Source organism: Lactuca serriola, chromosome 7, assembly GCF_051521515.1.
Source record: "Lactuca serriola cultivar US96UC23 chromosome 7, Lser_US96UC23_V15, whole genome shotgun sequence".
NCBI classification, from domain to species: Eukaryota; Viridiplantae; Streptophyta; class Magnoliopsida; order Asterales; family Asteraceae; genus Lactuca; species Lactuca serriola.
Window position 1 is genome coordinate 60,230,086 of NC_136414.1, and position 26,107 is coordinate 60,256,192.

Here is a 26,107-nt window from a genome sequence, read left to right on the forward strand (position 1 = left end):
ATTAGATAATTGATCATGATTAGATAAATGAAGTGGGTGTTACCTGAAAAGACAATAAAATTCAAATCATTATAATCTCCTTACTCATTTTACTTACAAAATAGATTATGATTTTAATAATACAATATTGTTAATCATATTAACTACATATAAAATTCAAAAAAAGGGGACAAAAAACATTGGTGGGAGTAATCTAACTTATTTTGGCCCGTTACACAACCCCTTATTTTGGCTGGTTTGCCAAATCTGTTTTGCAGAAATCATCTTGTGTATCTCACAAGGAATCATTATAAGAAGACTTTGATCTTTCATTTTTTTTTTTGTCTTTTTGGGTTCTTGATTTGATATATGATGCAATAAGGCCTACAAACTTTTTCTTGATCGAAAACTTGTTCATATTTTTAGCATTCGACATACCATGCATAAGAGAAAGTGACCATACACCAAGGAATCCCAGTTGGTGTCATTCGGTCAATCAAACCGGATGTTAATTTCCATAAATAACCTTATACCCGAACTAACTTACCTGTATCCTCTTGAAACAGTTAAGAGCTTTATTTAGAGTAAGTGGAAGACAATGTATTTCACATGAGTTCCAACATTTTCAAGGGCGGGTAGAACTTCTAAGAAACGCAAGTTCAAGCACTATGAGAAACCTATAAGTAATGAAGGATGTAATGTTTGATCAAAAAGAGAGTATAATTTGGTGATGGCTATGGTTAAATGCAAGAAATAGCAGCGCACGTTCATTGCTTTGTTTATTATAACATCTTACTTCCATTTCTTCCTATTAAAACATTGTACTTTGAAAATGCTTACCTGATTACAACAATGTCAATAACTTACTCAGTCCATTTTATAAGTATAATGCTATAATAAGAAAAAAATGAGATTATAGTCAATGCTATACTTTGTATGGATTTTCTCAAAGAACAATGCTTTAATAGAAAAAATAGTATATGAACGTTTGTTGTTGTTTGTTGCGTTTGACCCTAATGAGTAATGAAAATTCTATGGAAGAGTACTTTTGAAAATTAAGGGAAGTCATCTTCGTCATATAGTAGTGTAACCTAAAGAAATTGGGTAAATACATCAAGAATTCACGAGAACTTAACTTTCTTTTCCTTATGTCATCAACCCCAAAAAAATTAAGAATAGTCTAACTTTTAGAGCTCTATCCAAGTTTTATATTAGTATTATGGATATTTCAGATTTGTGAGTAAGAAGAAGAGAGTTTTCATATGTTTTATTTCTTAACACTGTTGTTGCATGCAAGAAGCATGCAATTTGAGTTTTTGTAGTTTAAATGTAATGAAAGAGGGTATGTGTGAGTAATGATCATTTCCAGAATGAATTTAGTCTTTGTTTGATTACTAACTAAGAGAAAAGTATTCTCAGTGTTTGAAATGGTAGAGATATCACACATAAGATACGTGAAAAGCCCAAAGAAAACTTATGTACATAATGAAGAGTATGATGATCTTATTGATATTCATTAACATCTTATGTGATAAAACATGTTAAGGAACACATATTATAAAGCGAAGGATGAAGATAACGATGATGATGTGCACGAGGAAGAGCATTAACATATTAGGTGTAGAGTACAAGGTCCATGATCCTAACATTTAATGGAACAAAATGAAACCTAATATGAGAGAGTCATACGAGCTCCTTACTTTAAGGGTGACTTTAGTTAACTACACTATATCTAATTGGTACCAAATTTTGTTTATAAAGATGTTAAACCATGGATAATTGCAAGGTGTGAAATAAAATGGGAAAAAACATGTCCTTTTAGGGTGTACGCAACATGAAAGTATAATGAATGTAGATTTCAAATTAAATTAATAACTGAACACACCTTTTTGCAAGAAATTACAATTTTGGATGTCAGGTTGGTTGTAATTCCTTAGCTAATCACTACTTAAAGAACATAATTAAGAAGCCCGATAAGTATTTTGTTGAAGTATCAAAAAGCAATGCCATGGGGCTAGGATAATAGCAAAGGAAATGATAGATGGTAAACACGGGGAACAATATGCCAAGGTGTGGGACCATGAAAAAAAAATCCTTAAGTCTAACCTATGAAACACATGTAAAGTAGGAGTAAATAGTTAATTCAAATGGCAAGAACTATTTTTAATGTTTTTATGTATGTTTAAAGGCATTAAGGAATGTTAGAACAAAGGATGTAAGCAAGTAATGAGAGGTCATGGGTTCAAGTCTCTTAGGAGACATAGATGTTATTTAGGAGTAGGTTAGCTAGTTTGTCGTTTCAAAACACAAAAGGCTGTAAGCAAGTAATATGATTATATATTCAGATGGTGGAAGCCAATAAGGGGTGAGAGTTCATTTACTACAAACTATGCTTGGAGTTGTTGGACAATTAAGTACAACCATGTTTAAGAATTTGAAGACTTTCTAACTTTTATTAGGAAGAATTCAATATTTGTCAATGCTACCAACCTAGAATCTAATTAAGAAAATGATAGCAGTGAAGAAAGTGATAACATGGTTGATGAGGACAACAATGTTGAAGATGTTGAGCTTGACATGGAAGATTATAGGGTTAACATTAACTTGGACGATGAACACATTGGAGAGAATTAAGTCCTTAAAAAGATACATGATAAACTTAAAGACTTAGAAGTTGATTGATAATGATAGATGGGGAATCTTGGAGGAAGACTCGAATAAGGAGAGAGAAACAGTTGGGAAAAGATAGGAGGTGTAGCAAAGGAGTTGAAAAGCAAAGATCGAGCTTCATGCTACCGAAACTAGGAGAGACTTGGTCTGGAGAGAAAGAGTCACAAATTAAGGCTAAGGGTTGTCATCAAAGGAGTTGTGCATGTAATGAATGCCAATGAGGTAAATGGGTCTAAGAAAGCAAAAAAGAACGAGGATAAAGATTTAATTTCATAAAAACAGAAATATACTTTTTACCCTCACATGAGGAGCATGTGGGGTGTGATAATGAAATGTAATGAGGGTTATTTTTAGGGACCAAATCCACAATAAAAGTAGACTAAAAGAACCATAACCACAGTTTAATGAATTAAAGGGCTGGAACTAAAGAAACCGACAAACATTAAGGACCAAATTTACAATTTTCTCTAATTTCCTCGGTTCATATTTGAACCTAGCTAATCTCTCGTTTCACCGTACTCTTTTTTTCCTCCTCGCCCGCCCGTTGTCTCAAGTCTCAGCTACGCCCTACAATTCCACGCTCAACGCAGTATCTTCATCCTTGCAGGTATATTTTCCTCCACGCTTCTTAAAATACTGCTTCTTCGTTGCTTCTAGAGTTATCTTCTCCATTTGATTTCACACTTTTTATTGTCCATGGCTCTATGCCCGTTGTCTTAACTAAAAACTTTTACCTTAATTTGCTTTGAAGTCCAAGCTACCAAATCTAATGCAAAATATGATTTCACTCTACAAATTTGATCTATCTGTCGTAGACTGTTTTGCCCTAATTTGGTCTTACCAAATCGGAAAAGACATCAGTTTTTGAACTTAATTCATTCAAGGTGTTCTAATCACTTGATTTTGGTTAATCAAACTTGTATTTCACTTTAAAGTTAGTAAAATTGCAATTTAGTTTTCAGAATAAACTGTTGTGTTCTGTTTTGTGAGTTTCTCTTCTCATGAAAGTTATAGTTTTGAGTGTGTGTTTTCACTTTTTCTTACTACATTTTATGCATATGATTCTCTCCTTTTTACAAGTGTAGGAATGACCACGACAAGGAGTGAGACTAGAATCCAGAATCATGATGATGATGCATCATCATCTTGTAAAAAGAGGCTCAAGAGTTTTGACAAGGGTGATGTAGCACCTTGGTCAGATGTTAACCATGATATGCTTTTTATAGTTATGATGAAACTGGGAGTTGTTGATTTTCTTGCGTTCAGCAGAGTTTGCAAGTCATGGAGGTCATTTGCAGTATCCAACAGGAACATGTTTATGGTGTCTAAACCACCCATGAAGATACGCTTTGGGCTCCTTGATAATAAGGAAGACTACTACTGCTGCTTTGAAGACTTTGAAGGAAAAAGGTTCAAAACCATCCTTCCTCATTCTGCTGGCAGGACCTGTGTTGGATTAACTTGTGGCTACTTTATCTATTTCAGTACAGAAACCCGCGACTTCTGGCTTGTGAATCCTATCACAAGTCATGAGCTCCATTTCCCTGATTACCCTTTATATGTAGGTGTTGATGAAGACAGAATCAAGGCTATCCTTGTCTTTTCACCTTCAATATCTGGGTGGGTGTTTGTTGTGTTACGTACAACATTATCGGGTTATAGAGCTCGTAAAACAAAAATATCGTATTATATAACAGGTAAACGGGGATGGAATCATGTCTCATCCGCTCTCCCCATTCTTGATTTACATGTTTTTAAAGGGAAGATGTACACTCTACACACCCATTGCTCTTTAGGTGAACTCAGACTCAATTTGAATTCAAAGTGTAAGGGCAAATGGAGGTCACTTGAAACCAAGAGTTTTCTGAAGCTTGACATGTTCAAGCCACGACTTGTGAGTTCAAATGAAAAGCTTTATGTGATGCATTGGGTTTCAAGACCTAAAAAGGTTATGGAACTTGATTTTGGGGAAATGAAATGGGTGTTGCCAGATAAGACAATACAAGAATATGCAATCTTTTATAGCTACTTGAAGTCTTGTGTTGTTATTAAACCAGAGTTATGGGCTGGCCTTTGGACACAATCCATTAGCAATGGTTGTTTCCTTGACACTGATGAAAGTCAACAAGGCGTGTTCTGTTATCAAGGGATGTGGTATTTCCCCCATGATTGTTTGAATGTTAATCTCTTAGATGAGTGATGACTTCTTAATTAGCACTTTTATCTTTTTATCTTTTTTTTTTTTTACTGTGAAATTTCCATATAGTTGACTGTTTGTTGACCCACATACTTGATACATTCCATTAAAAAAAAAAAACTTTATACTCTTTTGCCTCATTCTTGATCTATTCCAAAGTCTTCACCAGATACATGTGCACAAACAAACGATCCTGTCCTGAGATACAAGTCAATACTAATACTAATCAGCTGAAGTTTTGTGATGTCATGATCTTTAACATATTATAATAAACTGTAAAACATATATTATACAGACAAAAAAACATTCATCGACATGAAATGAAAACTAAATCAATGTTTAATATATCATGCGATACCATAGATGTACTCATAAATGATCCGACATAAATTGAATTTGGCATACGAACATAACATGACTTGGTGTCCTAAGAATGTATCATGCATAATCTGATTTGGTATTCACACATGTAACAATGAAATATTTTCATATACTAACACGCATAAATTCCGGATCCGTGTATGAAACAACTTGTAAAATGTCATAATAATTCATGAAAATAAGTGTAAATTTGATTTCAAAGTCCATGAAACTCACATGTTTGTCGAGGATAACGAATTGATCTACTTCAAGAATATCCTACGTATCTTATAACTCCAAACAAATATCTTAACTTAACATACTTTATTCATTAGTTGGTAGCCCATTCAGCAGCAGAATAATTATATTAAAACTAACACGAAAGACTAGCAAGAAGCTAGCTACAAACAAGTTTAATGTATAATTGGATTTTGCAACCACACAACCCTATATATATATATATATATATATATATATATATATATATATATATATATATATATATATATATATATATATATATATATATATATATAATCAGTGATCAACGATAGTAGAATACCGGTAAATTTTTTAAATTTTATTATATTTGTAGTTAATATTAGAAGTTTAAATGATTAGAATTTTTTTTATAAGTAAGCTCTTCAATACATAAATCTAGAACATTCAAACTTTATGGAAACAATTTTTATATAATAATTTCACCCTCAAAATTTAATAAATCTTAAACGGGTTAAGTTATAATTAAAAATAAATAAATTAGACTCTGAATTTCTATTCATGCTAAATTAGACTCCGAACATTAAATTATTTTATTTTTTTAAACTCTTTTTTGTTAAATCTAAACTCGGTTTTATATTATTTTTAAGTTCTTTATTTTCATTTTATTTTTGATTTTTTTAGTCAAAACTAAACTTGGTTTTAATTTTGTTTTTTTGTATTTTTTTTAGTTTGATAACATTTTTTGACAATTTTCAAAAAAGTGTAAAGTATATCAATATATTAGAGTATATTATATTTTTGGTGTTTGAGTTTTCTTATTTTATTTTATTTTTTTTATTAAATAATTTTGGTAACTTATGTTTTTTTTTTTTATTATTATTTTGATTCAATGAGTGATATTTACTATTTATAATTATTAAAATAGTAAAACTAGCTAAACTTATTAAAATGTAATTTGCAATATAAATCATATTTCTATATATGATATCAATAGTTTCAATTTAAAATAATATTTTTCAATTTGATAATAGACTAAAATAAAGAATAAAAGAAATAATAAGAGTCAAACTTTATAAGAAAACTTTTAACAATATTTTAAATTGAAATTTTTTTTCGTTTTACTTGAATCAAAATAAATAAAAATTCATTAGAATTTTTTTTTTTTTTTTTTATAAATAATCACTTTATAACATGATTTAACAATATTATACCATGATTTATAAAAGGAAAAAAAGATTTAATTCTTTTAAATAAAGCCATAGCCCATGGGTTATCAATTAACTGGTTTTTGTTGAAGGTTTTAATCGGTTAATGGTGTTTCATTATTAGTTAACCATAATGGTCCAAAATGACACCAAAAAAATAAAATAAATAAATAAAATAAATAAAATAACATTTCTATAAAATGTGAAAATCGGAAAGTACATTGCTAGAAAAAGCAAAAAACCAAAAGTTTGTTGCTATTTGTTAAATATTATAATGATAATTTTTTACTTTTTTTCGCATCTTACTTTAGCACTGTTGTAAATACATTGTTAAATTTTTTTTTAAAAAAAAATCACTGTTTTTTCAAGTATCAGACATGCAGTTTTAATGTTTAATGATCTTCAGTTGAATCACAACGGATGTATGTATCAGAAATTTCCTAACTTCATGAGTTTTTGTTACTAAGATGGTGGTAACTGTATGCTACAGTAACTCTTTTATGGGGTCTTATGGTATTGGTTTTAGTTTGTCATGTCATAGAGTGAATATTTATATATATGGTCCTGTAAAGTATCACTATTGTATCATTATATGGGCAGCAACAATAAAAAAAATCGAGCATAAAAAGGGGAAATTTTTCCTAAAATGTATTCAAATCCTTATAACTTCCTTAATCTTTTACTTACAGAAAATGGGACAAAAAACAATGGTGGGGTAAAATACCTAAAACAAACTGCAAAAACATCAATCGCCTTTTTCAGACTATTTTTATGATGAGGATGAGAAGGACATTCACGTCTTTTACACACAAAGATTGAATACAAGTCCCAATTTTTTTCCATCTTTTTGGGATCTCATTCAGACACTGAACTATCTTGTCCTATCAGTATCAGTCTCAATCTCAGTCCAAAGCACACACTGTATCATCCGTATTTGTGGAGCATAGATATATTATCTTCCACTTTAAGACTATGAACTATTTCGGTCAATTCTACAAGACTAAATCCAGGCACACTAACCCCTCTCTCCTCCATCATACACTTCATTTTTGTCACATCTTCCCATCGCCCAGCCACAGCATAGATTATAAGAAGCAAACCATGATACGAATTATTTGAAGGATCGTCTTCAATCAAAGCTTTTGCAATTTGTTCTCCAATCGCCACGTCACCATTAAAACGACATGATCCTAGTAAGCCAGCCCATAATGACGATTGGGGTGACAACCCCACATCAACTGGCATATTTTTTAAGAATTCAACTGCTTTTTTTACTAAACCATGGCTTGCATATAGATTAGCCATGCACCAATAATGTGCAAAAGAAGGCTTTATATTGAATTTTTTGGTCATTTCAAGAAAGTGGTTTTGACCTTCTGTCAACAAGGATTCGCGTGCACAAGCACATAGCACACCGATGTATGTTACTTCGTCTGGAGTTATGTCAACTAGTTTTAGCATTTCATCGAACAGGTGGAGTGCGTGTTTTGGGCTCTTCCCATGAATTGATTCCCCTGAAATCATTGCGTTCCAACACACGATGTTTTTGATTAACATTGTGTTGAAGATGACATGAGCTACATCTGGTCTCCCGCATTTGCTATACATATCGATTAGAGATGTTCCAATGATCAAAGTTACACCCATGAACATTCGGATAACAGCAGCATGAACAGATCTTCCTTCTTTTGATCTACAAGATCTGCCACATGCAGTAAGCACAGTCACAATCGATGTGTCGTTTCCTTTTCCATCTGTTGTTACCATTTTCCTGAACAACTTTAGCACAAGGCCAGGGTTCTTGACATCTAAATACCCCTTCATCATGGCGTTCCAAGATACCACATTTCTTTCAGGCATTTTATCAAACAGCTTATGGGCAGCTTCCATATCATTTACTTTAACATACCCATCTACAATTGAATTCCAGGACACCAAGTCTCTCATTGACATTTCATCGAACACCTTCCATGCAACGTTATTTAATCCACACCCAGAGTACATATGTATTAAAGCGTTCTCTACGTGTAAAGTTCTGTCAACACCAACCTTTACAGCCTGCCCATGACATTTTTCACCCAATACAGAATCCTTTGTTTTTGTGCAGGAGCTAATCATAGATGGGAATGTAAAACTATTGGGTTTAAACAGCACCCCTTCTTCTTCAAGCATTTCAAAATAGAATCCTACAGCTTTGGTGGGCAAAGAACCGGAAGCATATGCCTTGATAACAGTATTTACACAGAATGTATCTGGGAAATTAATGCATTTGAAAATCAGCAGTGTGTAATCTATTTCACAGAAATTCAATGAAAGCTTCAGCAATCTGCCAGCCATCGATGGATTTTGTACGAATCCTGAAGTTATGAAGCGACTCTGGATCTGGTAAAAGCGGGTCAAGTTTTGGCATGTCTGTATGAGGTTTACTATTCTATCTTTCAAAGAAAAATATGAAAAATCAGATGCTAATTTGGAAGAAGAAAAGTGGTATCTTTGGAAACAGGAACAATGCTGAAGTATACCCATTTTCCTATGGCTTTATCTTTCGATGAACTGCATTAGTTTATATTCAAAATATTATCATACCTGAACTCCAATTGAACGATACCCAATTTCCTGTGCCTTTATCAATATTTCCATTGACCTGCAACAATGGGGTTGTTTATATTTCCTCTTCTAGAAATGGGGCCGGGAGTGACCCCACCAGAACACTCACATGCTAAGAATATATACAATAATGGTCCCTTTAAAGTTCTAATATTAATTAACCCTTTAGCTTATAGAATGTATTGTATTTTTCTTTCTGTATCTTATGTTTATTTTATATATTTAATATTTATATATATAAACTTATAAATAAAGTTAAAATTCATATAAACTTTTAATAATTTATATTTATAAGCTAAGTTTTATATGCCAATTTGTATTAAATTTAAAAATACAATTCATCAATTTAATTGTTAATAATTTAGTACAATTGGAGGAACTTTTTAACTAGAGCGATAGGAACTAAGAAGGAAAGAAAATATAATTGGAGGAATTCTTTTTTTTTTTTTTTTTTTTTGGAGAAAACGAGTATTCCGATTCTTTGGACTTTTCAGTGAAATCAAGCTTAAGAATTCGCAATTAATAAGAAACAATCTGTCATTCCCCTTCCTCAATTTCTCAGTTATGTTTCTTTGTTTCTCACACAACTGCCTCTCACATCTCATACTTAATATTTTCTAAGAAGAGTCAAGAAACAATGACTATGAGTCTCTGAAATCTCTAGTTCTTGCAACTTCTTAAACAAGAATTCAGGTAAGTTTGTATGTGCTTCTTTCTTCTATAAAAGCTCGGTTAATGATTAATTGATCATCAAATATCAAATATTCAATCATGATCTAGGGATACGATGGTTTGTTTGAGTATGAATGTTTGAATTTTTTTATGGATGATTATTGAATATATGCATGTTTGAATTTGGATAACATCAACTTCTCAGAATTTCCAGTACACCAATCTACTTTATTAATAATGATCTTCAAATTAGTAGATTACGATTCCCATTTTTGGATATGGTGGTTTTATTTTAAATCATGGCTAGTGTGGTTTTATGTAATTCTATTTGATTATTTCTGTTTTTTAAATGTTTGATTATCAATTATTCAAATAATAAAATTTAATTATTTTCTTCAAAGACTTAAAAATTCAAATATTTTATGTTTTGTGGATACTTGGATTGTGTCTATTTTACTGTTTGATTATTATTCACTGTTGACTCTGATTGTGAGATGAAAATAATAATGAGCGGAATATGATTGTTAATTAATGTCAAAAATGGGAATTGTGATCAGTTTATTTTCCCCTTAGATGTTTATGATTCTAAAAATAGTTTTTGGGATAACTGGCCTTGACATAAATTAAGGGATTTTTTGTTGAAATATGGCGGATAAAATAGTTGAATCTTGTTTTTTGCTAGAGATAAAAATGGAGATTTTACTAAAAAGCTAAGTAATAAGGTGATGGGAAATGGTTAGTTTATTCAAAACAAGTAGATATAATATATTTATTGTTTATGGTGTACCTGTAAATGATTGGAAACATATTTTTGGTAGAAGAACATGAAAATACTTTTCAACCCTATTGCATGAATTTATAGAATGAACTAAGAGTAAAATTGGATAAGATATTTATATACAACAAAAAAATATAAAAGCTAAAGAAGTTGGAGATCTAAATGTATATATGATTAATCTTCTATCTACTCATGATTCTTGTATGTGTGTGTGTGATTTCTCTTTTAAGCAACAAATCGGCTGTTTGTATGTGGATATTTGTCTCCTGTTTACAACTCTTGCATCTTTTATGGTACTAATTATTTCAGTTTGCAAGTGTAGGAATGGCTAAGACAAGGAGTATGACTAGAAACCATAATCATGATGATGATCATGCATCATCATCATCAAGCAGGAAGAGGTTCAAGACTTTTGACAAGGGTGGTGTGGCACCTTGGTCAAATCTTAACCATGATGTGCTTTTTTTAGTTATGATGGAACTGGGAATGGTTGATTTTCTTGCATTCGGTGGAGTTTGCAAGTCATGGAGATCATTTGCAGCATCTAACAGGAACATGTTTATGGCATCTAAACCACCCATGAAGACATGTATCGACCCCCATGATAATAACAAAGACTTCTATTTTTACATGGAGGATTTTGAAAGAAGAAGGTTCAAAACAATCATTCCCCATTCTGCTGGTAGTACCTGTTTTGGTTTAACTTGTGGTTACCTGATCTTATATGGAAGGGAAACCCATAACTTCTGGCTTGTGAATCCTATCACAAAACATGAACTTCATTTCCCTGATTACCCCTTCTTTTCAATTGCTAATGAAGAAGAAATGAGGGCTATCCTTGTCTTTTCACCTTCAATGTCTCGGTGGGTGTTTGTTATCTTACATAGATTGATCAAGATAATATCATTTTGTATAGCAGGTAAACGAGGATGGAATCATGTCTCTTGCACTCATCCCATTGACTCGCCTCTCGCCATTGTTGATTTACATGTTTTTAAGGGGAAGATATATACCCTACAGTCTGATTTTTCTTTAGCTGAATTGAGACTCGATCCGAATCAGGAGCAAAAATGGACATTACTAGAAATCAACAATTTCCCGAAGCCGGATCTGTTACATCTGGAGCTTGTAAGTTCGGGTGAAAACCTTTATGTGATAAGTCGCATTTCAGCATTGAACAAGGTTATGGAACTAGATTTTGTCAAAACGAAATGGGTGAAGCCAGAAAAGATAATAAGAGAATATGTATTCTTTCATAGCCGGTTGAAGTCTTCTGCTGCTATTAAACGGACACAATACAAGAGCTATGATTACTTCAATGGCACTGCTGAACGTAAACAACGCATGCTATTTTATGCTACCATGTGGTACTTCCCCCATGATTGTTTGAATGTTAATCTCTTAGATGAGTGATGAGATTTTAGGACACTTATATATATTTTTAGGGAATGTCGTCTATTAAAGCTTAGAAGATCAAAATTTTAAAATGTTAATTTCTGTTTTTTTTTCGAGTGATATTTTGGAATTTTGGGCGGTTTGTTTTCATGACTGGTCATGTTTCTTGACGTTCACTTATCCCAAAATATTTTAATAACAATATCACAATGTTGTGATGTAATTGAGTATTTGTATAGGCAGATCATATCAAATATTGATTACGAGTATGTTAAATCTTTGTGCAATTAATGTTGTGTGTATTTTCTTTATATTTCTCTTGTTATAGATGTCTTCAATAAGTGCTTTTGTGCAATTAATGTTGTATGCATTTTCTTTATATGTACCTTGTTATAGATGTTTTCAATAAGAGCCTTACCATCTAAGCTCCACATAAGCTCCATCTAAGCTCACATGAGATGTATCTTGATTTACCATGGCAAGGAAAAGAGAGGAAGTGGTGCCATGGCAATGGAGAAAAAAGATGAAGAAGAGAGAGAACGGACAAATTGGGATTAATACACGTGGCCGGTCCAAAGCTATAGTGAGCCCAAAGTGAAAAGAAAAAAAATGGGCCCCCAAAGTCATAAATATAATAAAATTAAATTGAGAATATAGACACCCTTATAAAATTCACAAAATTCATTATTAATGTTAAAAAACACAAATATGAACAAAACATACAAAAACAAATAATTTAAAGAAAAAAAAATATGTCTCCTAGTATTTTTAGATAAGAAAACTTTTCTCTCTCTCTCTCTCTCTCTCTCTCTCTCTCTCTATATATATATATATATATATATATATATATATATATATATATATATATATATATATATATATATATATATATACTTTAGGAATTTTGGGCCTCTTAAAGAAATGGGCCCTGGGCGGCCCAAGCCCACCTTCTGGGTCTGGCTTGCATGCGCATACAATTTTCTCTCTCTTCGGCAATATAGTGACAAGAAGGGATGATTTTCACAACATGTTGAGGTGTTGGGTTAGTGTACCCACAACATGGTGAAGTCCACCTCATCGTTGCCGAATGATTTTGCCACCCACTCCCCATAGTCTTATAGCGAATTGCCTAGTATCTTGAATAGATTTTGATGTAGTTTGTGTGTTCGTTTTTCAAGTCTATGCTTGAACTCATTGTTTTGTGTTGATGTTGCAGCAAACTGTGGTTCACTGGTTTAGGTTTGATATTGAATACTTGAGTTCCGTTATGGTGAATATTGTTGTAAGTATCAATGTAACACCTGATTTTGTAGCAAGGGTTTTGTCACCGGTGAGTACCTAGTGAGTTAGTAAGTGAGGACCTGAATCATCATGTTTAAACTACTCATTATTTTGACCTAGTGGTCTATAGAAAGGAATACTTATTGATGTGACATTAATCATCAATCAACCCGAAAACTCTACAGTACCTGCTCTAATCGTCTTGAGACGCTCATAGAAGTCACTTCATATGTAGCCTCCCACTCAATCTGTCCTTCTACAAGCAGTATTCTTCCATGTTACATAAGAGATTATGGGTAACAAGGAGATGGTGAAAGTACGGTTCTCATATAGAGTTAGGACGGGAAGCCAAACCATTGAAGTCACATATAACAATCTTACAGTAAAGGTTATAGGAAAACAACATCCATCATGAAAATCTGTAAAGGCAGTGCCATTAGGATCAAAGATGTGAGACTTGTGTGTTCTTGTCATGGATCCATTACATGTTGAGATGTTGTGAGTAGATTTCTATATAATCTCATGTGCACTTGTGGGTTCGCTACCCCGTGTGTAGGACTAGTGATATTGTTACACAGTTCCTAAAACGATGGTGGGAGTCCCACTTAATATTGCAATGAAAAGGAGAGTACCCTTTTCCTAGAGATTTATAGAGATGGGAGTTTCCTTTCTCTAGCAACTTGAAGGGAGTTCCCTCATGTATTCACCGCCATTTTTGTTTGAGATTGGACTTAATGAGATTGACTCAGGTTGGGATAGTTGCATGTATTACATTGTAGTTATATGAATTTACTTTTTGAAAAAAGATTATATTTTGCAAATTGAATTTTGTTATCGGGTTATCAAATTCGAAAATTTGAAATTTTATAAGTACTTATTGTTCTACTTGACTACATTTTAATTATTGATAAATGCCTTGTTCCGATGTAACTACTTTACATTGTATATGATTACTAGTGAAGATTTATGATTTTTTACAAGTATGGTAATGTACTTTGGATTGTGTTATATATTTATCTCTAAGTTTGAACTCTATTTCTATTTTTTGATTTGGATAAGGTATAGTTTTTACAATTAGATATGATTTAAGTGTTCAATTATATTCCGGTTACAAAATATTAAAACCTTGAGATTGCAATCACTAGGTTTCTCGTAACTTAACCCATTTGTTGATAATATTTTGTAGGTTAATGATTTTCAGAAGCTTAGAAGGCTTATAAGCTTGGATATTTAGAAGTCTCTTGGTTTGTAGAGACTTCTTAAACCTTGGTTTTTGATATCTGTTGAGACTCTCTCCTATGTTTTGATTTTCCAAATCTAACTAGTTTTGGAACTTATGTTTTGGGACCATTGTCTGCATATGAAGTTTGAAAAAAAATAACCTTTGGGACCGTTTTCCGCAAACTTAAACTCTGAAATAACTTAAAAGATTTTATCAAAGACTATATCAAATGGGCCCATGCGACGGGTGTTTCAGAATCTAGACTCGTATTCATCTCTCAATTCTACCAAAGGACACCATGAGCCTCGTATTGTACCCTTTACTAATACTTACACAACAAAAATTAGGATGCTTTCATTCTACTATCTAACAATTAGTTCAACATCTTCCCCTAGACTCCTAGAGGTATGCAACTGCAATATAACTACCAACAAAGTCTCAATGTTTGACACCTTCTATTCCACTTTACTTAATTTTGAATTAGTTAGAAGATTTTTGCTCATATATGAAGTTTTTAGGCTTTAAACTCCACAAACCTCTCGTTATTGTATTTGTCCGTTTAGCTAGGTTTTATTGTATAATACTTGTTACTGTGTTTTTGTTTATTTACTTTTGCTTTGATTTTCACATATAGGGCAGGGTGGTTACTGAGATGAAAGAAGGTTCAAGTTACTGAGGTGAAAGAAGGTTCAAAGTCACAGATCGTGGCAAACCAGTGATGTGGAGGTACTACATATAATTTTCCTTTTCCTTCATGAAATACGTAGTGGTGGACGGTGGGGGGGGTGATCGTGTTGGTTACGGTGGTGAAGGATTACGTGGATGGTAGTCGTAATGGTAGAAGGCAGCAAAGAAAAGAGATGAAGGGCAGGGTGTGGTCCTTCTAATTAAATATTAATATAAACTAGGTGTAAGACCCGTGTATTACACGGGTTTATTCAAAATAAAAATTTAATATCAATATATAAATATGAAATATTTTATAATGTAATACTTTACATAACATAATGTAATTTCTAAAAATTTGCAAAAGAAATTAAATCGTTTGAAGTATTTATGATAATTTATTACCAAATTAATAGGATGATTTTATTTCCTTATAGAACTCATTACAATTTTATGGAATTTTATTTTAAGAAAATGAAAATCCCTAAAAAATGACAAGTGGAAAACAAAATTTCTAAAATTCTCACAAAATGACATGTGTTAAAATGAATGAGAAGATGACATACGGTAAAAAAAACTTTCATTTATTAAAGAGTATATTGTAAATTAATAAATAAAAATATATATTAAAAAGAGTAAAAAAAAAAAGTCATTTTGCATTGAGGAGAAGCATGCATACAGAAAATACAATAAATTCGCATGCGCATATCAAAAATAAGTTAATGAAGATTTTTTTTTTTTTTTTAAAGCACATTAATATTGTATAAGCCCATAAATATCAAACCCTAGTAAATCGTGAAACTCTTTATATACCCCGAATAAAGTCATCGTGAAATCGTGACACTCTTCCCAATTAACCTTAGCAGCCTCGCCTCATTCCTGAAGAATTGTCGTTTACAATCGATCGAAAAGTTCATCGCATATAGGAATTTTAAGTAAGAGGTATGTGTGAGCTTTTTTCTCTTCAATTTCGTATTCGTTGAATCCAACTCCTTTTTAGTTTACCGGCATCTGAGTCGTCTTTTCAACATATTTGTACTTTACATGCATGTGAATTGCTTGATGAAATACGTTGTTGAAATCTCTTTTTGATAAAAATATATTTCATGTTTTAAGAAACATGCAATTTACTAGGCGTTTCAAGAAAAAATCCTTAAGGAACAATTATATGTCTAACTATATACAAATGCCCTGATTACGTTGAAAGTATTTACAAATTACAAATTACAAGAACCACACTACATATCTTGATCTTCAGTTTACCTCATCCCAGGCAAGAGTCAAAAATAATATAATCTATAATCCGTAAAGTCCTTTGCATTGACAATCTTCTTCGAGGAGTCCCCATTAGTTGCCTCGAAATTATGTATTTAGTTTCAAAAATGTTTTTCCAAAAAATTTCATGGACTTGATGTACGTAAATATCTGCTGATTTTTGTGTGCATGTTTTTTTTTTTTTTTTTTCTTACAATGTTTTGAGAAGGGTATGTGTGCTCTGTTTACAACTATTGTATCTTGTGTGGTATTTCTTTTCCTCTTTCAGGTGTAGAGGAATAACCAAGGCAAGGAGTATGACTGGAAATCAGAATCATGATGATGATGCATCATCATCAACATCATCATTATCAAGCAGTAAGATGTTGAAGAATTTTGACCATGATGGTGTGGCATCTTGGTCAGATGTTAACCAAGATGTGCTTTTTTTAGTTATGATGCAACTGGGATTTGTTGATTTCTTTGCATTCAAGGGAGTTTGCAAGTCATGGAGTTCATTTGCAGTCTCTAACATGAACATTTTTATGGCGTCCAAACCACCCATGGAGATATATTTTTCTATGGAGGCTAATGAGGATTACTGGTGCCACCTAGAGGACTTTGGTGGAAGAACCTTTAAAACCATCCTTCCCCATTCTACTTGGAGAAGATGTGTACTTGGATGTACATGTGGTTACCTGATCTTGTTCCGAAGGGAGAAAACCCAAGACTTCTTGCTTGTGAATCCTATCACAAAGCATAAACTTTATTTCCCTCATTGGCCCACAGATGTAGATGATGATGACGAAACTTTCAGAGGCATCCTTGTCTTTTCACGTTCAACATCTGAGTGGGTGTTTGTTGTGTTAAATAGAAACATATTGACTTATGGAGTGGGTAGTGAAAATAGATCGTTTCATATATCAGGTAAACAAGGATGGAATCGTGTCTCCTCCACTCTCCCCATCCTTGAATTACATATTTTCAAGGGGAAGATATATACCTTAGACACGGATTATTGTTTAGGTGAACTCAAACTCCATCTGAAGTAAAAGCAGAAGGGAGAATGTACGTTGCTCAAAACCAAGAATTTTCCCAAGCGAAACTTTTTTGACTTAAGTTTTCCACCTCTGCTTGTAAGTTGGGCTGAAAACCTTTATGTGATATCTGGGCATGCGATACATGAACTAGATTTTAGCGAAATGAAGTGGGTGTCACCAGAAAAGACAATTGGAGAATATGCAGTTTTTGTTAGCCGGTTGAAGTCTTGTGCTGCTATTAAACCAAAGTCATGGGCTGGCCCACAGACACAATGTTACACGAGCTATGATTACTTTTCTGCCACCGATGAAAGTCGACAAGGAGTGTTCTGTTACGAAGGGATGTGGTACTTCCCCCATGATTGTTCAAATGTTAATCTCTTAGATGAGTGATGACTTCTTAATTACCACTCTTATCTTTTGCTTTATTTAATTATGGAACAATAAAGTTTGTATATAACGAAACGTTTTCTAGATGTTAAGAAGAACCATCGGTGTATTTGCTATTTTGCTTACATCTTGCAACTTATTATATTAATAATTCCGTTTTCGCTTACCCTTTTGCTTAAGGTGGGCACACCTATCATTTAAATCTCATCCAATTTGATGTCTATTAATGCCGAATACATCTTGTGTAGCAATTTGGCATGTTTTGCAGTTAATGATATCTATCAAATCCTCAAAATTCTCTACAAACACCTGTGTATGTCATACTGGTTATCCATTGTGAATTACAAGCTTGCAACAACAAATTGTGGTTATTTGTAATTACTGATTCTTATCTACGTGAAACTCTCTACAACCATGTATAATTATCCATTTTGAATTGCAAGTTTTCAACACTAAATCGTGAGCATCAGTAGAGCCGTTGTTGAAAATCATTGTCATAGTCTCAATAAAAACTACATCGTCTTCATTGGCATCAAATTTATAACCTTATTGGCATGTGCTGGCCTTGTTCTTCAGTTATAATTGTCTCTCATTTAAAGTCTATTTTATAAGTTTATACAACACGTCTGACATTGTAAATACCTTCCATCGAAGAGCAGGCTAAGTATATCAGTAATCAGTCCATCATGAACTTTAGAGGATGTGATTAAAGTGCGTGGCTTTGATGTTTCACTCCATGAATGAATCTGGTACCAACATTTCTCAGCTACGTGAAGCAACTAAAACAGAAGTTATTATATAGAACAAGTCAAAATACTGAAAGACTTGTAATTTTATATTATATATATTGCTTTAGTCTGGCACTTTGCTTTTACCATTTAAAAAGACAACAATTTTCCAGCTTAACTGATTTTATATCAGGATAAAATATAAAAATAAAATCTCAATTTTGTCCCACGGTTTTGTCAATTTAGCCACTGAAGTATTATTATAATAACATAAAAACTAATAAATTACTGTTTAAATTAATAAAATGGTAAAAGTACATAGTACTACCTGTATTTTAACATTTTTTAAGAGTTGGTCCACTCTTAAACTTTTTTTTTTCTTTTTGAAGCTAATGGGATGGTAATTAACCTTTTCTCTTACCGGTTTTATGAAGACCTTTAGGGTTTCTGAAGTCTCCTATAGCTGATAAAGATAACTCCCTTGAATAGATAAAATCTCATTATTTTATTATTCAAATCATGGTTTATCTTGAGATTCCTTAACTATAAATAGGACCCCCCCCCCCCCACCCCTGACATCCACAAGGCATAGGCAAAAATTCTCTTCCCCCCTCTCTCTTCAATTAGTTTCGTAGGGTTTCTAGGGTTTTAGGTGTGAGCCATTAGAGGCAGCCATATATATTTGATCTTTTAAATAATTATAATGATAGAAATTAAAATCGTAAGCAAATAAACTTTTTAATATTAATTAATCAGAACAACAATTGTAAATATCATTAAACCATATATTATATTTAATTTTATTCATGAGTAACCCGCAGGTAGAGACCATTGAGAGAATTAAGATTATAGAATTTTAAAAGATATCTACATTATCATACAAATCAAAACAAACAATGTTTATGTCAACTTATTATGAGATTTATTATATAAGAGTTAACAACAACGTCTTTGATATATTTAAAAAACATATATTTATAAAGATTTCAAATATATTGTTTTATTCTGTGCTACACGTGGGTATTCGCCCAATATACTTATAAAATAGACATTTTATTTGCACCACATGCATTTAAACCTGACTTTTCAATTTATTTCTAATAATTATTATAAATTAGTTAATAATGTTAAAATACTGTAAAAACAAAATTTTAATCATAAATTAACTAAACTACAATATTAATTATCATATTTTACTTCTATTTATAAAATTATGACTTTAATTTTTTAACATATTAAACTTAACTTATTAGTTTATATGTTGTCGTATGTGAGCAAATGTCATTTTAAAGTCACAACTTTTGTATAATTTATGATTTTTTTTTGCAAAATAGTTAAATTATTAATTTCAATATAATGTTAAACGGTTACCTTAAATCAAAATTTTAGTTAAACTTGAAAAAAACGAGAGACTATTTTATAAATTGTTAACAATTATAAATTATAGTGTTTAACCTAAATTGTAATTCTAAATTAACAAAAGAAAATGATGAAACTTTTTATTATAATCATTAAAAATTTCAAATAAGTATCTTAAAAATAACTTACAATAAGAACAGTAAAAAGTAATAGTATGTTAAAGTTATAATGCTATCTTTAAAAAACAAAAACAATGTTTGTTGTTTTATATAAATACAATCAAAGAAACTAACAATATTCATTAAATAAATATTAAAAAAGTTAAACTTTTGAAACCATATTAAAATAATCAAGAGCTTCCAAATAGCTTATTTTAAATAACTTAAATCAACAATAGTTAAAAATAACATTATATACAAAAATTATATTGTTACTTTAAAAAAAAATGTTTGATGTTTTAAATAATTACAATGATAGAAATTAAAATATTAAGAAAATAAATTTTTTAAAATTAATTAATCATAAAAACAACTATAAATATCATTAAACCATATGTTATATTTAATTTTATTCATGAGTAACCTACAAATAGTGGTCATTAAGACAATTAAGATCATAGAATTTTAAAAGATGTCTAAATTATAAAAAAATTCAAAACAAATAATGTTTATACCAACTTATTATAAGATTTATTATATAAAAGCTAAAAACAGTATCATTGTTATATTTAAAAAACATATATTTGTAAAGATTTCAAAAATATTTTTAAATTTTAAGCAATGTGCGAGTATTCGTCTAGTAAATAAATAAAAATGTGTTAGCGAGACCTTAGCAAATCTCACTTCAAGATGAATTAGATGTAAAGGAAGCCCGCTAAGAATAATATGTTTCTAGACTTTATGGAGCCAATTAATTGAGGTACATAGTTCTCACTTTTTCAGAGACGTTCTTTTTTTTTTGGAAACGGCTAAAGATATTATTAAGGTTCAACACTTAACAAGAAACTAGATGAAGCCCAACAACAAAAGAAAGCAGTGAAACATGTAGAGTTAGACATAATTACAATAAAAAAAAGGAGAAATGTCCCAATCACACCACCTAATAGTACTCATCGAGCCCCTATGTTTTATCCAAAAGTCTAACGCCTGTGTTTCTAGGCTAGGCATTAATAATGATGTAATAGTCTAGGTTAACCTTTGTAACCCGTCCTGAAATAATAAAGATGTATTATTTGAGTATTATGTATTTTGTGCTTAATTATGTGACTTAAATGAATTAAGGATAAAAATAAGCGTCAAAATGAAATGTTAGATAAACCCGATATCTATGAATGATGTGGTAGTGGTCGTGACAAGGTTTCCGAATATATAAAGAATGCTGAAATATGAGTTATAACGAAGAAGTTATGACATGTCGAAGTTTCGCGACAGAACCGACACGACGCTGAATGACGTAAAATATGAATTTAAGATAGAGCGATATCTAGCCTTAGTGATCTAAACGAAAGTCATAGAATACGTTAAACTGAGAGCGTGCATAAAAAGAACATCTAAATCTGACTTCGTATGAGGAAGTTATGATTTTTCGAAGTTTCGACTTAACGGTATGCAACCCAAAGTTCGAATATGAGATCAAGTGGTTTCTAGCCAAAACAATCTAAACGAGAATCGAAGATCTCGTCAATAATAGCCCAACTATGAAAAGACAGACAAAAACGGATGTTCGGTGAAGAAGATATGTTTTTCTAACGGAATTTTCTTGTCCCAGCCTACTAAAAATAAATCAAAATTAGCCGACAGAATCTAAACGAGAGTTGTAGATCATAATCTCACCTACGTGTGCATATAAAGAATGTCAAAAACGGAGCTCGTATGAAAGAGATGAATTTCTGAAGTTCGAAACACAAACTTCGAGGCTGTGTCAGAGTTCACGACGTGAGCAGGTGATGGACGTCTTCCAGAGCAAGTGGACGAATGAAGAACGCAATGACATCTTCGGGCTCACGACATGAGCATAAGAGGCTCCCGACATGAGCATGGATTTTCAGCTTCCTATAAATAGAAAGCGAGGCAGCCGAGTTTTGTTGCTCAATTCCTTTCCCCTCTCCTGTATTACATCGTTTTATGTGAAATTTATATCCCCGAAGCCCCGGTATCATCCCGAGACCTGAAGCGAGTCCCGAAGCTCCGAAGATCTTGAGAAGAAAAGAGTTTCCAGCCGAAGCTCTGCTTGCGAGAAGCCCGGTGTGTGAAGATCTTCCAGTTTCACCGAAGAATACTACTCTTAGAGCCGTAGTGATGTCCGATCATCTTCTAATCAAGTGAGTGAATAGTCCCTTTCACATACACGATTTTAATACAAGTATTGATGAATTTATTATATATATATATATATATATATATATATATATGAGTAAGTGTGTAGTTACTTTCTGATAATACACATATATGTATATATATATATATATATATATATATATATATATATATATGAGTAAGTGTGTAGTTACTTTCTGATAATACACATATATGAATTATACTCTATGAAATACGTGCTATGTGATTATATACTATTTGTTATGTGGTATGAGTATTGAATGAATATGTTATACAGGTTTTAAGCTATATATAAACAAGTATATTTTATATGCAAATATGTTGGGTAGAACATGGGTAGATAGTGATGTTTGATGAAATAAAAATGATGAGAGGCCTCGATGTGATTGTAATTTAGTCGTCCAGTAGAATATGGATGACGACCACAGACTTTTCTAGACAGTTCAGTGGAACGCCGACAAGCTTATAACTTGTAGGTGTAGTGAACTTAGGTGTTCATTTGCTGTATTATGTCCCCCTCATGGTTGCCTTAGGACATTCATTGTTGAGGAAACCCCTTTGCAGTAGTGTCCGTCCCGATGAAAACCCTAGATTAGGTCCTTTGTAATAATTGTTGTCATAGGGACGTAAAGTGAGGATAACGGGAATGGGTAATCGAGTTATTGTTGGTTGGTGAAATTAAATATAATTATTTATTGTGGGTTGAAAACCCTATATGCTCACCAGGCTCTCAAACCTGACCCACTCAGTTTCTTTGTATTACAGGTAGTGGCGCGAGAGCATAAGTTTGGGAACTTGTGAAGATGTTTTTGTTTATAGACCAGTAGTTATATATAACTATGTAAGGTCTATGTTTTATTGTTTATGTTTTTGTGTCTGTATTGGAACATGACATCCTGAGTTTTGATATATAATGAAAATACATTTCTTTAAGAAATGTTTTGATAAATCTTATTTTATCATGTAATGTTTTGGGAACAAATTCCGCAACTCTTTTAAATCAATGGATTTACTCTGAAATTATTTTAAAAGCATAAATGAAACCGGTTTTTTTTTTCTGGCCATGATTTTGGGGATGTCACAAAAAGTACACCGGTGATTGAATGTCATCCTAGTTTAGATGATTATGTTTTGATAAATGCTACAAACATGATTTATTTAGGTATATTTAGGGATGAGCAGTTTGTCCCAAATCCTGATCCTGTACTGGTACCATACTAGAACCGGTACCGAACCGTACTGAATTTGAAAACATGGGATGGTACTTGGTATTCCAAATACATGAAATTCGGTATTCAGTACCACCGGACCAGTACTAGTACCAAAAACCGGTATCATTCCTGGTATCGGTACCGGTAATGTTAATTCGGTTCGGTACTCGGGATTGACTTTCGATAAAATTTGGTTTTCGGGAAATCGGGAATGGTACAGGTCGGTACCGGTTTCGTCTCACGCTCATCCCTAGGTGTCTTCACTACTAGATAACAGATTAATAGCAACATAATTTTAGCGACGGAAAAAATCCGTCGGAAAAAACAATGGATTTCCGACGGATTTCCAACAAACGGATTATTAGGATATTAGCGACGTTTTTGCAACAAAATGGAATTGGTCGGTAATCCGTTACAGTACTGACAGTTTACCGACGAAAATCAACAAATTCGAAATTCCGTCGGAATCCATTAGTCAAATTCGATTTTCTTTTTTAATTTTTTAAATAGTTGGGGCGATTTCGTAAATATGCTATCTGATCTTGAAAAAAAAAAAAGAACGCCCATGCCCTAGTCTCACTTTGCCTCTTCTCTTTCCTCCAAATTCGTCGACACAACATACTTCTCCCTCCCACTGCCCGTCTGACCTGCAACCCACCAACGACAACCAACATCACCTCACTCTCTTGTCGTCGCCATCGTCGAAGTTGTCGTTGTAGATGGTGGAGCTTATCATTGAATCCGATTTCCAACAAACTGATTATTAGGATATTAGCGACGCAACATACTTCTCCCTCCCATTGCCCGTCCGACCTGCAACCCACCAACGACATCCAGCATCGCCTCACTCTCTTGCCGTCGCCACAATCGTCGAAGTTGCTGGTGGAGCTTACCATTGAATCCGATTTCCAACAGACGGATTATTAGGATATTAGCAACGTTTTTGCGACATAATGGAATTGGTCAGTAATCCGTTACGGTATACTGACATTTTACCGACGGAAATCAACAAATTCGAAATTCTGTCGGAAATCCATTAGTCAAATCCGAATTTTTTTTTTATTTTTTAAATAGTTGGGGCAATTTCGTAAATATGCTATCTGATCTGAAAAAAAAAAAAAAAAAAAGAACACCCGTGCCCTAGTCTCACTTTCCCTCTTCCCTGACTTATTTTTTCTATTACATGATTAAGATGATTCACATTTTATGTAATGGTTAAGCAGTCGATAACATAATTTTGTAATCCAATTAAGCAATTTGTAATCCTTTATCTGAAACCAAAAATCAATTTCCAATTCCTTTCCAATCCTTGTGTGATTCCATTTCATTGTATATAGTAATGTACCAGATCAGTGAGCTCACGAAGTGTATCATCCATCCATGTATGGATTTGGACTTCATCTTTAGGTTCTTTGCCTCTCACTGCAAAGTCTGCATGGTTGTGATGACCACCAATCTGTTTTAATTCAAATCATAAATAATCATGTCAAAACTGCAAAAATTTTACTTAATAAAAAGTTATGTTTGTTACATGGATTAAACTGGACTTTTTTAATTAGGGTTATTTTTAAACAACACTAAATGCAAAAAAAACAGCGTACTTCCATTTCCTTGTTTATTATTATATAGCATCCTACTTTCAAAACTGGAAGTATGTCTTTGTAGCATCCATTCAACCTATTATGAGGTAGAGCAAGTAGAAATGAATGCTCTTTGTAGCATCTATTCCAATGATCACTAAATCAGCTTTGTGAACCATGTTTTCTATCTCTTTGTAGCATTAATGAGAACATCTTGCAATAAATGTCTTCAAGTTCTGAGACATAAAATGTTATATTTGATTAGTCTTGAGTTGTTATAGAAAGTTTTGATTACTTTTTTCCTAGAAACTTTACCTAGAATGGTTGTAAGCATTTTAATGGCAAACTATCCTAGATATATAGTTAACTTATCTACACAAGAAGGGTATAATGGTAGAATTGTGAGCTTTTTCCATGAAGCAGCTTTGTTTTGGACTTATTTGTTTTGTTATATACTAGAATGAGTTTGCTTTGGGGGCACCAACACTATATGACATAAGAATTAACTGACGCTATTTATACTTAGATTTTCCTTTTGTCTCATTTAAATTGAAACATTATTTAAGGATAGTTTTGGGAAGTCTACAAACAAGATCTGTCAAATGTCTAAAATACCCTTTAACACTTATCAAAATAAAATAATTTTGTCAAAACCAATTAATATCATCGAAGCTACTGATCATCGACAATGGGAAAAAAAATGTTGGGATTTCCATCAAAAATCCGGAAATAGACATTGTTGATGCATGAGTTATACGTTTTTTTTTTTATATTTATATAGCTTATAAGTGATCTCTTATCAATACCAATCTGTTACAATTCAAATCATAGATCTTGGATTATGTTTTTAAAAGTTAACTAGAAATATTTAGGCTTTAATGAGCTTTTGTTATGGTTAATCTATTATTTTTGGAAATTAAAATTCATCAACAATATTAAGTGCAGAGTAGAATGG

General features: G+C 32.3%; 3 protein-coding genes across 3 annotated transcripts; 2 read left to right on the forward strand and 1 right to left on the reverse strand.

Moving 5' to 3' along the window:
* Positions 1 to 3,170: 3,170 nt before the first annotated feature.
* LOC145064807 (uncharacterized) lies at positions 3,171 to 4,934 on the forward strand. Its single transcript, XM_079012173.1, has 2 exons — positions 3,171 to 3,256; positions 3,735 to 4,934. The coding sequence occupies exon 2, from the start codon at positions 3,737 to 3,739 to the stop codon at positions 4,847 to 4,849; it is 1,113 nt and encodes a 370-aa protein (XP_078868299.1). The 5' UTR covers positions 3,171 to 3,256; positions 3,735 to 3,736; the 3' UTR covers positions 4,850 to 4,934.
* A 2,321-nt stretch (positions 4,935 to 7,255) lies between these two features.
* On the reverse strand, positions 7,256 to 9,272 carry LOC145063441 (Pentatricopeptide repeat (PPR) superfamily protein). The gene has a single exon (XM_079011048.1). It carries the CDS (start codon positions 9,157 to 9,159, stop codon positions 7,558 to 7,560), a length of 1,602 nt encoding a protein of 533 aa, XP_078867174.1. The 5' UTR covers positions 9,160 to 9,272; the 3' UTR covers positions 7,256 to 7,557.
* Positions 9,273 to 9,702: 430 nt separating this feature from the next.
* LOC145062928 (uncharacterized) lies at positions 9,703 to 12,320 on the forward strand. The gene is made up of 2 exons (XM_079010520.1): positions 9,703 to 9,933; positions 11,013 to 12,320. Exon 2 carries the CDS (start codon positions 11,015 to 11,017, stop codon positions 12,101 to 12,103), a length of 1,089 nt encoding a protein of 362 aa, XP_078866646.1. The 5' UTR covers positions 9,703 to 9,933; positions 11,013 to 11,014; the 3' UTR covers positions 12,104 to 12,320.
* The last annotated feature ends 13,787 nt before the right edge of the window (positions 12,321 to 26,107 follow it).

What these genes read in the sequence shown, in the direction of transcription:
- LOC145064807 (XM_079012173.1), top strand. Translation starts at nt 3,737, where the DNA reads ATGACCACGACAAGGAGTGAGACTAGAATCCAGAATCATGATGATGAT.
- LOC145063441 (XM_079011048.1), bottom strand. Translation starts at nt 9,159, where the DNA reads ATGGGTATACTTCAGCATTGTTCCTGTTTCCAAAGATACCACTTTTCT.
- LOC145062928 (XM_079010520.1), top strand. Translation starts at nt 11,015, where the DNA reads ATGGCTAAGACAAGGAGTATGACTAGAAACCATAATCATGATGATGAT.